At 37.7% G+C, this 15,274-nt stretch overlaps 2 protein-coding genes across 4 annotated transcripts in view; one reads left to right on the forward strand and one right to left on the reverse strand.

Annotated features, from left to right (window-relative positions):
- The window catches only part of LOC127412406 (prosaposin-like), a 245,168-nt gene that overhangs the window by 199,846 nt on the left and 30,048 nt on the right, over window positions 1-15,274 (forward strand). The gene's annotated exons all lie outside the window — the stretch shown is intronic.
- LOC127412405 (protein phosphatase 1G-like) lies at window positions 558-14,743 on the reverse strand. Its single transcript, XM_051648728.1, has 10 exons — window positions 14,223-14,743; window positions 14,014-14,083; window positions 12,226-12,311; window positions 11,594-11,717; window positions 10,801-11,249; window positions 7,159-7,290; window positions 3,171-3,405; window positions 2,940-3,069; window positions 1,753-1,849; window positions 558-1,643 (listed from the first exon to the last, which is right to left on the reverse strand). Exons 1-10 carry the CDS (start codon window positions 14,331-14,333, stop codon window positions 1,455-1,457), a joined length of 1,623 nt encoding a protein of 540 aa, XP_051504688.1. The 5' UTR covers window positions 14,334-14,743; the 3' UTR covers window positions 558-1,454.

Below are 15,274 nucleotides of genomic sequence, written 5' to 3' on the forward strand. Positions count from 1 at the left end.
AGGGTGGCAGCTTTTGAGAAGGGGGCATCCATAAGACTGGGCAATTTAGACTTGTTTGTGGAGAAATGGGCATATATCTTACTTTTTTGAAGGGCTTTCAGGGAGGGACAGTGGAGAGAGAGGTGTAGTGGATGTGTGTGATTATATATATATATATATATATTTTTGTCTATAATTATGCAACCACTGGGGTGTTGTTGGGGCAATTGTGAGGGTTAAATATTGATTCTGTTTCTATATGTTTTGCTTTTCATTGTTTAATAGATGGATCAATAAAAAAATATTAATCACAAAAAAAAAAAAAAAATTCACTATACACACATTTGAACATGACATACTCTGGATATTTTGGGCTGTCATAAGATCGGAGCAATCATTAACTACCTTAATCATGGACTCTGGGGATAAAGATTACAATCATAAAGTCTGAAAAGTCTTGAGGGGAAACCATGTTAAAAACAATGCCAGCAATCAGTCTAGAGATATTCGGCAGGTTTCAGGTTTTACTGCCTGTCTGAATAAACCCTTATTTCCCCTCAAGAAAAACAAGATTGTGGTGTATTTGTCTCCACTTGTTTATTGACACAGAAAACAGCTGTAATTTTGAGCAATGACTTTTTTCCCTGTACAACCCAAGATGTTCTGAAAAAGTACCAAAATATATATTCCAAAATACGTTGTATATAAACCTCAGAGAATTAGATGGATGCTTCAAGACCATAGACGATGATAAAATCAAAACAGAAATGTCCTTTTGCAGTGAGGACCTTCAATACCCAACTGCAGTTTACTCAACAGTTACTTAAATAACTCCAGAATTTAAGGCATTGATCCCACTGTTAGCCTTCAAACACTGTAGTAATTGGTTCTTAAGATCCAAAGGAAAGAAGCTTATTATGGACTAAACAGATCAATGACAACACAAACTCATTAAGTGGTTCTTTACTAACATGTAACAAGGGAGAAAGGAATGTCATTTTTCATCTTAGAGAGCTTTTCAAAAGGATTATATCCTATGGCTTCATGGGGGAAAATAGACCAGCATCTCATTAGTTTGATTTATCACATACTGGTGTCCAGAGAAAAAGGTCACAAATACTCACAATGATCCTCTATTAAAAAAAGAAATCAAAACAAAGATGACGGTTTTTGGAAAAGACACTATGTACATAAACAAGGGTTTGATGGACTAGATTAAGTACACAAGCTCATTCATTACCTTGTCTTACATACTGCCGTGTTCATTCCATTATCAACAAGTAAATGTTGTTTATGGGCCTTCTGAACAAATCATAACAAAAAAACAAAGTACAGAATGGCTGCTTAACAGTTCTAGTTGAATTGTTTAAAACTAAAACGCTCTAAGGGAGCTATCCTTAAAATTTTCCCATGTGGTCTGAATTCAAAAGGGGAAAGTGTCCTCAAAATAATCAGCACTTTCAATGACAGCCAATCTATTCAGTTTTGGCTTTTTTGCTGTCACTGCCGTTTTCCTCCACCACGGTTTCGTCTGGCTTTCGCTTCTTGGTGCCTTCAGCCATTTCGCTCCCAAGGTGTGGAGAGAAGGTGATAATCATACAGGTCATGTTGTCACATCCTGTGCCATCCCCTGACGTGTCTGGTGCTAAGCAGTGGTCCAGCAGCTAGACAGAACAAATGAAACGCTTTAGTTAACCGATTTTCTTCTCTCCCAAGATTGGCTTTATTCGCCAGACCTTGACCAATTTATCAAAAACAAATCCCAGTACTTACCTCCTCAATAATGGCAGACAATGGTCTGTTTTTACCACTGTCAGTTTTGAGTCTCTCATTTACAAAGTCCACCACTTCCTGACTGCTCATTACATTCCTTTAAACAGACAAATAACAAATGTTAACAAACAGACAATTTAATCAGCTAGCTATTCATTACATCGATATGTGAATATTGTGGAAATGCTTGATGTGAGACTAAGCATCTTTGATGGCGGTAAAACAATCATGGAGAATTAAGGATCTGCATTAAAATGAAAGTTATATTACAAGAGAACAATTCCATTAAATTCCGTGATTTTAAAATAACACCACAACAATAATCTAGCATGTTGTGCATGCTAAACTTATGCACAAAGCCATCAAACCTGAGAGCCTAGGTCAAAAACACTAGGGATGGGTGATATAGCTAAAGAAATTAGGGAGTTTTCAGCCTTTTGATTATAGTCAATATATATCTCAATATTTTTTTATTCACACCGAAATGGCTTAAAAGGAATATTTCGGGTTCAACACAAGTTAAGTTCAATTGACAGCATTTGTGGCATAATATTGATTACGACAAAAAAATTTAGACTCCCTCTCCTTTTCTTAAAAAAATAAAATCTGGGTAACAGTGAGGCACTTACAATGGAAGTGAATAATGTACCATACATTCACTTCCATTGTAAGTGCCTCACTATAACCTCAATTTAGCTTTTTTTTTTTTTTTTTTTTTTTTTTTTAAGAAAAGGAGGGACGAGTCAATCACTTTTGTGCTAATCAACATTATTAATCAAAATATTGGTATCGGCCTATGTTTTTTTTGGTTTTTATATCGCTATCAGCCAAAACATTTCATATCAGCGCACCCCTAGACAAAACTATACGAATGTGTATTTGACACCTGTCCCGAGTCCCAATCGTTACCATATTTCTGAACATATAACAAAAACAATGTCAGCCACACAGTCAAATAGTTTTATTATACTTAAGTTCTAGGACAAATAATTATTTTCCAGGACATAGGTATTTTTCTCATTTTCCATGACTTATCCATGAATGGAAAACAGCATTTTTCCAGGACACGTGGGAACCCTGATCATAAATATATCCCTCTCAATCCTAATAAATTTATGAAATCATGTTTCTTAGTTCTATTAGCTGAGTTACAATGTCTACATGTTTATTTTTTTTGTGTGTCTTACCAGATGCCATCACAGGCAATAACCATAAACTCATGGTCTTCATTGAGTGTCAGCACTTTCACATCAGGTAAAGCTGAGATCATCTGTTCCTCTGGAGGAAGAGCCTTGTTCCTTTTGTAAAAGTGATCACCTAAAATAAAATCACAACAATTCAGGGCAGATGCAGAAAATGAACTGAAAGCACATTCTAAAAATAAACAATAAAAAGGCAATGATGAGTATTATAGTTACCGATAGCTCTGGAAAGGTTAAGGCCTCCATTGACACGGCCGTCCATTGTCACCTTCCCCCCTGCATTCTTTATTCTGGCCAGCTCTAGCTCGTCCTCTGGTTTGTGGTCATAGGACATGTCCACTGCCTTCCCCTTCTCAGACACAACACACCTAGAATCTCCAGCATTGGCCACGATGAGCTGCTTTCCCCGAATGAGAGCAACTACAGCTGTGGTCCCACTGTCTGAACCTGGCTGCAAAACAAACGGACAAAGTGAACTCACTTTTTGCATTAATGGAGCAAAGCATGGGTCATGTGATCTAGGGCTGGGTAGTATTTTTGCTGTAAATTCAGTAGTGAAATAAAGCACTTTACAGCTGAAAAGTATTTCATCTCATTTAATTTTATTCTCTATTTATTTGGAACATGATAGATGTAAACCAAAAGTAAAAAAAAAAATGTTAAGGCTGGCTTCAGTGCAAAAACAGCTTCACATTAAGCTTCACACTCGAGTTAAAAACAAAAGACTGGAAACACTAAAATTAATTAAACAGATGGTATACACTGGCGGCCAAAAGTTTGGAATAATGTATAGATTTTACTGTTTTGGAAGGAATTTGGTACTTTAATTCACCAAAGTGGCATTCAACTGATCACAAAAGTATAGTCAGGACATTACTGATGTAAAAAAACAGCAACATCACTATTTGAAAAAAGTCATTTTTGATCAAATCTAGACAGGCCCCATTTCCAGCAGCCATCACTCCAACACCTTATCCTTGAGTAATCATGCTAAATTGCTAATTTGGTACTTGAAAATCACTTGCCATTATATCAAACACCACTGAAAGCTATTTGGTTTGTTAAATGAAGCTTAACATTGTACAGTATGCAATAGACTGGCATGTCTTAAGGTCAATATTAGGTCAAAAATGGCAAAAAAAAAAAAAAAAAAAAGAAGAAAAAGCTTCTTTAGTTTCTCTAGAAACTCATCAGTCAATCATTTTGAGCAATGAAGGCAATTTCAAGGCTTGAAATTGCCAAAAAAACTGAAGATTTCATACAAAGGTGTACACTACAGTCTTCAAAGACAAAGGACAACTGGCTCTAACAAGGACAGAAAGAGATGTGGAAGGCCAGATGTACAACTAAACAAGAGGATAAGTACATCAGAGTCTCTAGTTTGAGAAATAGACACCTCACATGTCCTCAGCTGACAGCTTCATTGAATTCATTGAATTAGACAGCCACATCTATGGCAAGTGCTACAGGAAGCGTGGGGTGAAATGTCACCTGAGTATCTGGACAAACTGACAGCTAGAATGCCAAGGATCTGCAAAGCTGTCATTGCTGCACATGGAGGATTTTTTGATGAGAAATCTTTGTAGTTTAAGAAGTTCTGAACATTTTTTTCAAATTGTAATAGTAATTTTTCACATTATTAATGTCCTGACTTTACATTGTGATCAGCTGAATGACATTTTGGTAAATAAAAGTACCAATTTCTTTTCATAAGAGAAAAATCTGTACATTATTCCAAACTTTTGGCTGCCAGTGTATACACACACGTCAGTGATAGCACATCAAATCAGTTCTATATTAATGCAGCAAGTGCAACATTTACAGTCAATGTATATACACTGTCATACTGCCCAGCCCTACATCTTAAAAGCTCAAAACCAGTATTATGGCAGTCTCTGACATTGTCTTATAATTTGGATCCCAAATAATAATGAGAGCAAACATTCACTGTGAGTTTCAGCTGGTGCTGTTAAGCCAACATTACCTAAAACACTAGAGTAGATGACTTCATTTCAGGATAGAAAGTAGTCCTAACCATTGCATACCTGCAAACTCAGTTAAAAAGGTTACAGAGCAGGGGGTGGTTATTGTTGGCTTGTTAAAATGCGAAAAGTAACACACAAAATATTGCAAATGTCATTTTTGTGCTTTTTAACATGCATCTATCAATATATTTTATTCTTTGTTTTTCTATTATATTTAACAATATATTTTCCCAAAATACGTTCCATAATAATGTGGCATAATAATGGCAGAGCCCCATCCATGAGTGCCAGCAGGATTTTAGCACAGGGTACACACAGAAATATGACCAAGTAATGAAGTCTGTACCATTATTGTAGAGACTTTTTTTTTTTTTTTTTGCACAACACCACTAAAGCATTCAATTCTGGTGACTTTGAGAGAAGCATTTTTTATTATTTTTATTTTCTTGAGTATGTCTAGCATTTATGTAACTATTGGCTAAAGCATTTTTAAAAGAGGCTATTTAGACTAGTGTCAGAAATTTACTTTTCTATTAAGGGGCAACATTTCCACTCTGGAGCTGATTTTAGGGGCATTTTTTACCATTATGAGGGCATTGTAAGGGCATATTTATAACCATACAAAATATGACAATATTACATCATTATGTCATTTCAAATACTTCAAATTAATCAATTCCTTAAAAGACATGTTCAACCTGAATAACCAGATAAGTGGTTACCTATAAATTTAAATGAACATCAAATCATTTCATGTGATATGTTTATATTAGGTCTAGAATAGAAAAGGAAATACATCCGATGTTACAAATAAAAAATATAAATAAGTGGCACTTTTTTTTTTTGCCCCCACATTTTTAATTTCGGGGTCCTTTGTCAACTTCAGTGGAATTTTTGCCCTGAGCCTTTGTTAATTTCTGACCCTGGTTCAGACCAAACGCATTCTTGCACTAAAAAAGCAAAATGCAGTGGAATAAGGCAGAACACAGGTGTCTCGAGATGCGTTTTTAACAGCTGAAGTTCTTTTACAGCGTCTAAAAACACAGCAAAACGCAGTAAAAAGACATTAATCTAGTGTATGTTTATATGAAAAATAATTGAAACGACGACAGAGGAAGCTTTATGAGGAGGCATGAGCGAGGATGCACAGGTGGATTCTGTGTGGAAATTTGTGTCGAAGCACCGGACGCACGCATAAATTCTTCTCCCCCTTCACATCTGATACAATAGTTCTAATTCATGTTTCACCGCTGTTTAACAAACTGTAATTGTTACATACTTCGAAAGTGCATATTGAATTATTAAGATTTATTCTTAATATACCAATAAATCAAAAGTGAACAACATAACAGCAAGCACTCTGAGGGAATGCAGCTGCGCAAAGGCGACACTCTGAAATGACGCTTAAATAAGCGGGACATTTCATTTTACAAATACATTTTATTTGGATTCCTCCGTCCTCGTTTCCTTTACTTGCATCTTATCCTAAGAGGGAGCTGACAGGACACAAAGTAAAGATTGCAAGTAAAAGGGACAGTTTTAGAAATGAGAAGCCATAGACGAGACAGTCGCTGCACCGTTTCTTTGCCGGTTCTGTGCAATATGTGATTGATATTAATGTGGGTTTTGTTTTTTACATAAGATATATCCAAACAGACATCATAAAGCAAGTTTGTGCATTATTAAAAGCCAAACACTGTGGCTATTTTACAACATGTTAAAGTCATGATCTGTATTAATGAATTTTGTGGAGTATATAAAGCAACACATACAGTTAGAAAATCAGTTTTGTACCATACACTGCAACAGTAAGAATACCTTACCCCTGGTTTAGAAGCGCGATTAGAGCTTGTTACCTGTCAGCCTTCAGAGAAAAGCGCCACGTCTGTCAAACCCAGGCAGTTGTGTGCAAGCGTCCACCTCTGCTTGTGCTGCTCTTATCATGGACGCGATCGGCCGAACAAAATTATTTTTCGCCTAACAATGAAGTTTAACAAATCGTTCACATGAATGTATAGGCTACCTCCCCCCCTCCCGAGAAAAAAAAAACTCATTGGATCTGCACGAATCCTGTAAATGACCTATTTTGGATTCAAAACGGCGAATTTCGCCGAAAGGTGAATAGTTTGCAGGTATGCATTGGGACATGCTTCATTTCTAAAACAAACCCTGCATTTCCCACATTTGGCCACAGAGTGCACGATGCGACACAAACAAACCTCTTCTTTCCCATCCATGCCGGGCAGGCACATTTCCTCCTCTTCGTCAGTGTCCTCTTCCTCCCCCTCTTCTGTGTCATCCTCTTCATCGTTCTCACTGCTGTTCTCAGCATCCTCATCCTCACTGCAGTTCTGTTGGCCATGACAAAATAATGATGTTAGAAGAGCTTTTACAGTTTCATCTAGTTTTGATAGAGGATGGCAGAATGATAATGACATTTTCCATACTGGTATTGCTTGTATATTTGAGTCATCTCAAGTGACACAGTGACCTTTTCTGTTATAAGGACTAGAGGTAGACTGATATATTGGTTTTGCAGATTAATCTGTGGCATTAGTTGCACTTTGGAACTATCGTTATCGGCAAAAAAATCTATGCCGGTAGTTGCAGAGTTTTTTTTTTTTAATTCCTCTGTGTTCTTCTGTGGTCGACACTGGAGAATTCAACAATTAGAACAGTCTTGGTGTTTCAGTATAACAGCGGCCTCTAGAGGTCAAATAAAAACAATCACTGACACCATGTGGGGATTTGCTGTATCTAAATCCTTCATCACTGACAATATTTGCTTGTTTTTTTTAGCCTCACTTCAATGCATATTTTGTTATTTTTCTTAGATAATCAAGTGTTCTCAATTAAAGCAAGGGTATGCAAAGAAAAATGTGATTATATGGAAGCATACCCCATCAGCACATAAATAATTTCTCCTTGAAAGATAACACTGAAGTGTCCCGAGATATCTCACTGGTCTCTGTGACAGCACTAGACTGTGTAAACAGCAAACAAAAATGTGTCTGCGGACCACGGTCTCGGTCACTGCAGCGAATTGAGGTTTAATGCCATTTTTATGCCAAGTTGTTCAAACAGTTGTCAGTTGAGGGCGCTATTTTGCTGCTGTTATTTTTGACAACCACTTCTGCTGTGTCAGTCTCAAAGCTCATTTGGTACCTTTGGAGTGCTGGTTTTGGAAAGAGGGGATGTGGCTAATCCACTATAAGCTACCTCTTATAAGGCCAAAAAGGTTTTAAGTAAAAATAATGCAAAATACCAGAGGTGAGACCAAGCCATTCTTTTATAAGTCACAAGTAAGTCTCAAGTCTTTGCATTCAAGTCTCAAGTGAAGTCCCAAGTAAAGACAGACGAGTGGCAGGAAGTGCTTTTTAAAAGTTAATACTGTTTTAATTATCGATTCATTTTTTAACACAAACGTTTCGATTTGCTTCAGAAGACATTCACTGATCGACTGGAGTTGTGTGGATTACTTTTATGCTGCCTAAATGTGACTTTTGGACCATCAAAATGCTGGCACCCATGTACTTCTTTATAAGGACCTGACAGAACTCTATCTTCTTCTAAAAATCTTCATTTGTGTTCTGCTGCTGAAAGACAGTCATACACATCTGGGATGGCATCAGGGCAAGTGAACAACGAGAGAATTTTCATTTTTGGGTGAACTATTCCTTTAATGTTAAATTAACGATCTGGAACAATTTCAACGTGACACCGTCTGACCAGCTTAAATACAGGACAAATCACGTCCCATATTGATTCGATACGGGATGCATCATTTCATCTTTAAATACACGGCAATCTTGTATTTTATGGGATGGGTGGCAAACCAGCCTTCGTTGGTCACAGTGCATCTTTTAGCTGGTTTCAGTAATAAAGCATGCAAAATAATTCACACCAAAACTGTAGCTGAAGTGCACTGAGCTCTGTGTAACAAAGTAGCTAGCTAGCTAACACAGTAAGTTAAATGCTACTGAACCATAGCTGACGTGTAAGTTAATCTCATCTAACCTCTGTGGGTTTTCAGATGCATCACAAAATTAGACATTGTTGATGAAGTGTCACCAATTTTTGAACCACAGGTTCTACATGGTGCAATCCTTTTGTTGCCTTCGACACTGTATTCTTTATATCCAAATGAAATTACCTGTGTCATCCTAAAATGCACAATCTTCAAACACGGTCCTACTCTCGAGGAAGTTGATTGGTCGGTTGTCTGATTGGCTGAATGATGAGTGTGAAAATGCAGATTTGAAAATCAAATGAATTGTTTATCGAGGAAATGAATCGTTGATTTGCTCTGATCTTTGGTTTTAGGTGTAAAATCTTTCAAAGTCAGAGGGCTCAAGTCCAGGTCAAGTTGCAAGTCATTGTTGTCAAAGTCCAAGTAGAGTCGCAAGTCTTTGATTATGTCGAGTCGAAAGTCATTCAATTTGTGACTCGAGTCCAAGTCGAGTCCAAGTCATGTGACTTGAGTCCACAACCCTGCAAAATTCATTTTCACAGCTGATAAGAGTTAGCCTATTTACAGATGGTAAATTGGATTATAAATTTATGGAAATTGAAAATGTAAACAAAAAAAACCACGTGGATGAGAAGTATAGATGGAGGAGGAACACTTCTTACTCTTCATCTGTCTTCTAAAAGGGTAACGTCTGAAGTATGGAAATATTTTAAGAATGTATATTAGTTTTCAATTGAACTCGTATCAGCCATATTACGAGTTTCACCTCTTAAATTGATAAGTGTAGTACAATACAAACATTTATAGTAGATAAAACACTTGAATAATCATATTCAAATATACTGGTGGTGATTGAGTCCCCTGTTCTCTATGTAAAATCGTTTTGAGTGTAGTGTCATAAAAGCGCTATAAGTGTAAAATTAATTCACTCAAAATATGTAAATAGGAGTGTTTATCTTCATCAAAGCTCAAATCATGAGATTCATCCGCCAGAAGAGCAGTGCCGAAACACGACTGACATAAAGTGTTCTTCTGCTAATTGACTGCAATTTTAAGTTTCAGCCACACTTGTTGCTAGAGAGCACAAAGTTATGTAGTGCAGCTTTAAATGTTTAAGGTCCTTTTCAGTTACTCTTTTTGTGACCTTTTAATTTACAAACGTGAATTTAGAAATTAAAAAAGCAATTAAACTTGTCATTAAGAAAAACATTAAAGTTTGTTCATCTTTCAACCTTTTTGTATGATAATACAATATACCGCAAAACATTTATAGTGGCACATGCTTATTAATAGCATTAAATCTTTTATTTTTTTCCATATAGAGTCTGATACACATAGTAGCAAGTATACTACATAGTCAGGAGAGGAATTGTGTTACATTACACTTCTTTTGAATTATGTTTGAAAAAGATCAGTGTTTATTACTTTTGAATGGACAGAAATTCTAATCACAAAGTCTATATACACACTTCCGGAAACTTATTATTTAGTGTTCTCTGTCCATTATTGTGTTATCAACTACTTTGGGTAAATCTGCCTCCAAATGGCACGTAAAAACAAAATGAACAGCAGTCGATTGCTTTACCTGTGCATATCGGTCAGACAGCTCCTTCCAGTTCTTGCCTGAATAAGCTAAAATGTGGACCAGACGATATGCTGATAGTCTAATGTAAGCAGACATTTGGTTATTTCAATAGTTTTAAGGAGATAATTTTTAGTCAGTAGCTTTCAGTTCAATAATGATATCAGGGATGTCCTTACTCAAATGCATAATGGTGATAAGAGCAGCAATTAGTCACTCTCCAGTTCACAGATCACCTCAGTTTGGCCATTACACCAACCTAGCCCTGATTTGTTGAAATGCTTTATTTAGCTAAATTTGTCCACTCACCTCTCCATCGCTACCCTCCTCTTCTTCACCTTCTCCCTCCTCTGACTCATCACTGTCCTCAAAAAACTTGGATTTGGCACTTCCTGGAGCAGGAGCTTCAGAGGAGGAACAAGAAGGTCCAGCATCCCCAGCAGATCCTTCAGAAGCAGAGCCACTTCCACCACTGGAGGCTGCTGCTCTTCTGCAGGCCCTCACCTTAGAACTTTCAGCCGCACTTCCAGCACCACCTGCCTTCTCCTTCCCATTGCTGTCGGCTTCAGAAGCCCCACATTCTGGCTTACCGTTGATTCCAGTCTCTGCGCAAGACTTCTCTCTGTCCTCAGACTCTTTAGTGGCATCCTGACACGTTTTTTTGCCACTTTTGTTCATGTTCTGTCCATAGCGGATAAGCAGCTCCTCTATTGTCATGGTGGCCTCTTCATGCAGTAGAGCTGCTTCTTCATTATCGACTGACAAGACAGATGAGGAACTATAATGAATAATTTAACAATTTTGCATTTACTCCCCTGTATGTGTAAGAAAAGCTCTTAAAGGAAAACTTCACACAGACATGAAGGTGCTTTCATTATTTACTCATTCCAAACCCATATAATGTTTTTTTTTTTTTTTTTAGTTGAACATCTTTATACAGCCGTTATCTACACAATGACAGTACTTCAGCTGAATGGAAAATCCACAACGAGAGTGCTTCTGTATTTACTAATTGGGTATTTTTGTATACATCACCTGATGCTGTTTGGAAAGTTTAGAGTGTAAATTGTGCATTTTACAACCAACATGACTGCATACTAACCATCATCTTCATCAGCTACTTTCTCAGTTTCTTCCTGAGGACGTCCAGCGATCTGAACAAGCTCCTTGATAACTTCTTCTGTAGTGATTCGGCCATCTATAGCCAGGAAGGCATCCTCCAGAGCCTGGGAATGTGAAGGCGACCAGCACAAACTCAAATAATAAAGCCAGGAATATCATCCAACTATTAATACAAAATACTCAAATCAAAATATGGAAAGCCACGAACTGCAATAATCACCATGGAAGAGAGTGCAATTTATAGACAACATAAAATGGTGTTTCTCAATTCCAGTCATGGGGACCCACAGCACTGCACATTTTGGACAAGACAGCCAAAATGTCAATCAGTTATATCATGAAAATGTGTATGCTTTGCTCTTCATTTAGTTACATTAGGACTTGCTGTCTTTGTCAGGAAGTGAAAAAATATGATACCACCCAACCTGTCCATCTTATTCTAGTCAAAATCACTTGACTGCACATGGCATTACATGATAACTGCAACTTCAGAGCTCATTATTAGGAACTTCCCAAGAAGTCTTAAAAGAAGCATCAAACCTGAAGGGAAAATGTGCATGTAATCAGACAGGCTCGTCAATACACAACTGCGAGAGGTGAAGTAAGGTGTACCTTTTGCAGCTTGCCATCCTTATATGTCTTCTGCTCTTTAATGATGTCAGGCAAGTACTTGGAGCAATACAAAGCAACCTCTTCACCTAGTGAAAACACAGAAACAGAGATTCTAACTGAAATGAAACCACAAATGAATACTTTATCCATGTGTATTTGCTTCATCTTATTTATTGCTTTCATTTTTATTTATTTTTCTGAGGTCCACTTATAATGTGAGTTTAGGGTTTTTTTGTGCGCCAAAAAAGTCATGTTTTAAGTTTTTTGACCATTTTCCACCCTCTCTATTTTTGCTGCTGTGTCTTTAAAGCTACGGTCACACTAGACTTTGAGCATGCACAATTTCTTTGGATACGGCAACAAGACAAATCACAAACAACTAATAACATATTCAAAATGAGAAAATACTTTACTGCAAAAAACCCCCCCAAAAAGAACAGCTTTAAATAAGCATTCCTTGTTTTGAGCCAAGAGATCAGTGTGTGTGACGTTTCAATCTTCCATTGGTCAAACATCTTCTCACTGTACAAATCAGCAGGTCATAGTTTGCCAAACTTGAACTTTAGGGGTCAGCGGTACGCAAAATTTATTTGCTAAATTTATACGCAAAATTTACTTGCGTGTCCAGTCTCCTGCATTCGGATGCACTTGATACTCACCCTCATGCCATCCCAGATGTGTACGAATTTCTTTCTTCAGCAAAATAAAGATTTTTAGAAGAATATCTCAGCTCTGTAGGTCCATACAATGCAAGTCAATGGGGTCAAACACTTCTAAGCTCCAAAAACCACATAAAGGCAGCATAAAAGTAATCCATACAACTCCAGTGGTTTAATCCAGGGGTTTTCAATCCTGTTCCTGGGTACCCACAGCACTGCAGACATTGTCTCTCTTATCTGACACACCCAGTTCAGGTTATGGAGCCTCTACTAATGAGCTAATGATTTCAATCAAGTGTGTTAAATAAGGGCAACACCCAAAATGTGCATTGGGTCCCCATGAACAAGTTTGAAAACCCCTGGTTTAATCCATGTCTTCTGAAGCGATCCAATCAGTTTTGGGTGAGAACAGACCAAAATATAACTCAATTTCCACTATAAATCTTGACATCTGCAGTCTACTTGGCGATCATGATTTCAAGCTCTATTACACTTCGTGTAGTGCCATCTAGCTATCTGCACATGCATCAAGCACTAGAAAGTGCAATTGAGATTGAAATCATGCCCGTGTCTAGAGACTGCAATGACAATATTCATAGTGAAAAAGGAGTTAAACCAACTGGATCACTTCAGAAGACATGGATTTAACCACTGGAGTCTTATGGTTTGCTTTTATGCTGCCTTTATGTGCTTTTTGGAGCTTCAAAGTTTTGGTCACCATTCACTTGCATTGCATGGACCTACAGAGCTGAGATATTCTTCTAAAAATCTTCGTTTGTGTTCAGCAGAAGAAAGAAAAACACATCTGGGATGGCGTGTGAGTGAGTAAATGATGAGTTTTCTTTATCTATCCCTTTAAGGACCTTGCACGAACCCCCTCTCCCTCCCCCCGGAATCTACGTCCCTGTGGTCAAGCGTTCAAAAGCATCTGTTTGACATTAAAAAGTTATGAAAGTTCATTAACCATTCTACCATAAATGGTGTTTTGTCAGCAAATAGGAAGTTTTGAGTTCTAAAAGTTATTTTTCCTGTTTACAAAGTAGTTCAAGGAAAATGTGATTCCTCAAAGATATGAGCCCTTTAAAATGCTTTGTTCATGTTGTGCACTGCAACCTTCATTTCGGCTTACCCCCATGGCCATCATAGACAGCAAACATAGCAGTCTCATCATCCAACTCCGGGATGCAATTGTGGGCGTCCTAGGAAACAAAATACACCATAAAACATATCATCCTCACTGGCGCCAAAATGTCACCCCGCACTCCTGTCTTAGAAACATAACGCATGCTACAAATCTAGTAAATTCACAGCTGTAAGGATATAAAGTGAAAGCTTTACCTCCATAGACACTCTCCAGCCCTGCATGGCCGCGAAGCCATAGTTCATGTTCTTATTCCCGCCGTCGGCCGTGCTCTTCTCCGTGTTGGGTTGAGACAAGTAAGCCCCCATGATACAATGTAATGAGGTTTAGTGAAAGAAAAGCACGTAAAACTATGAAAACAAAATCCGACTTGCTTAGTCAGGTAGTATTTTTGGGCAACGCAGGTTTCTCTCACATCTCAGTATGTGGTGACCCGTAGATGAGAGTCGCCCGGTGTGTTACCCGGTACTTTTAGCCTTCTGCTGCTGCTAGCTGCTAACACTAGAAATGCTACTGGAGTTTGTGAATCAACAATCACAGATGAAAGAAGAGTTCAAACGAGTCTTTCAGAATCTGGACCGAACTCACATTAGCGGCGGACTAGTTTGAGTCTCTTTTAAAACACAGATAAGCCCCTAACACGTGTGGGCCAACATACTCAACAGTACAGCAGCAAAAAAAAAAAACCATTTCACAGAGGGAGGACTGCAGGCGCGGAAACGGAAGTCTGCTCGGGACGAATCCGCGCATGCGTCACAACGTTTACTTTCACAAAGTAAAAATTTAAATTATCACAAAAACATTGTATTGTTGCAAAACATACAGACATGAAAACAGTTAGGCTGAATCTAACTGATTAATTCTTCATACAATTAATAAACTAACCGTTCTAGAACTTGCGCGAGATGTGCCGTTGAACCAGACACGCCCCCTATTTCCAAAGACACGCCCATCAGAACTTCTGCCTGTGAACGCGCAGAATGATTGACAGGCAGAAGTCCTGATGGGCAAAACAAAGAATGAAGTCTAATATATTTTATATATATATATATATAATTAAAAATAATAATACAGTTTCAATCGGCGTTCTATTGGCTTTGTGCAAGTGATTTATTTTCCTCCAAAAAGCGCTAATGATGAATGTATAGGGAGAAAAAAACTGTCACTTGGTTGCCTTGAAGGATAAAAACACAGTTGTTCATTACTAAACAATTCAGTTTTAAGTAACACATCTTTTCTCATCACCATA

This window comes from Myxocyprinus asiaticus, chromosome 21 (genome assembly GCF_019703515.2).
Source record: "Myxocyprinus asiaticus isolate MX2 ecotype Aquarium Trade chromosome 21, UBuf_Myxa_2, whole genome shotgun sequence".
NCBI lineage: Eukaryota > Metazoa > Chordata > Actinopteri > Cypriniformes > Catostomidae > Myxocyprinus > Myxocyprinus asiaticus.

Coding starts and splice junctions, on each gene's coding strand:
- LOC127412405 (XM_051648728.1), bottom strand. CDS start 14,333: ATGGGGGCTTACTTGTCTCAACCCAACACGGAGAAGAGCACGGCCGAC. Junction 14,084..14,222: donor GCTGGAGAGTGTCTATGGAG/GTAAAGCTTTCA, acceptor TTTGTTTCCTAG/GACGCCCACAATTGCATCCC. Junction 7,291..10,800: donor AGGAGGGTAGCGATGGAGAG/GTGAGTGGACAA, acceptor CATGGCCAACAG/AACTGCAGTGAGGATGAGGA.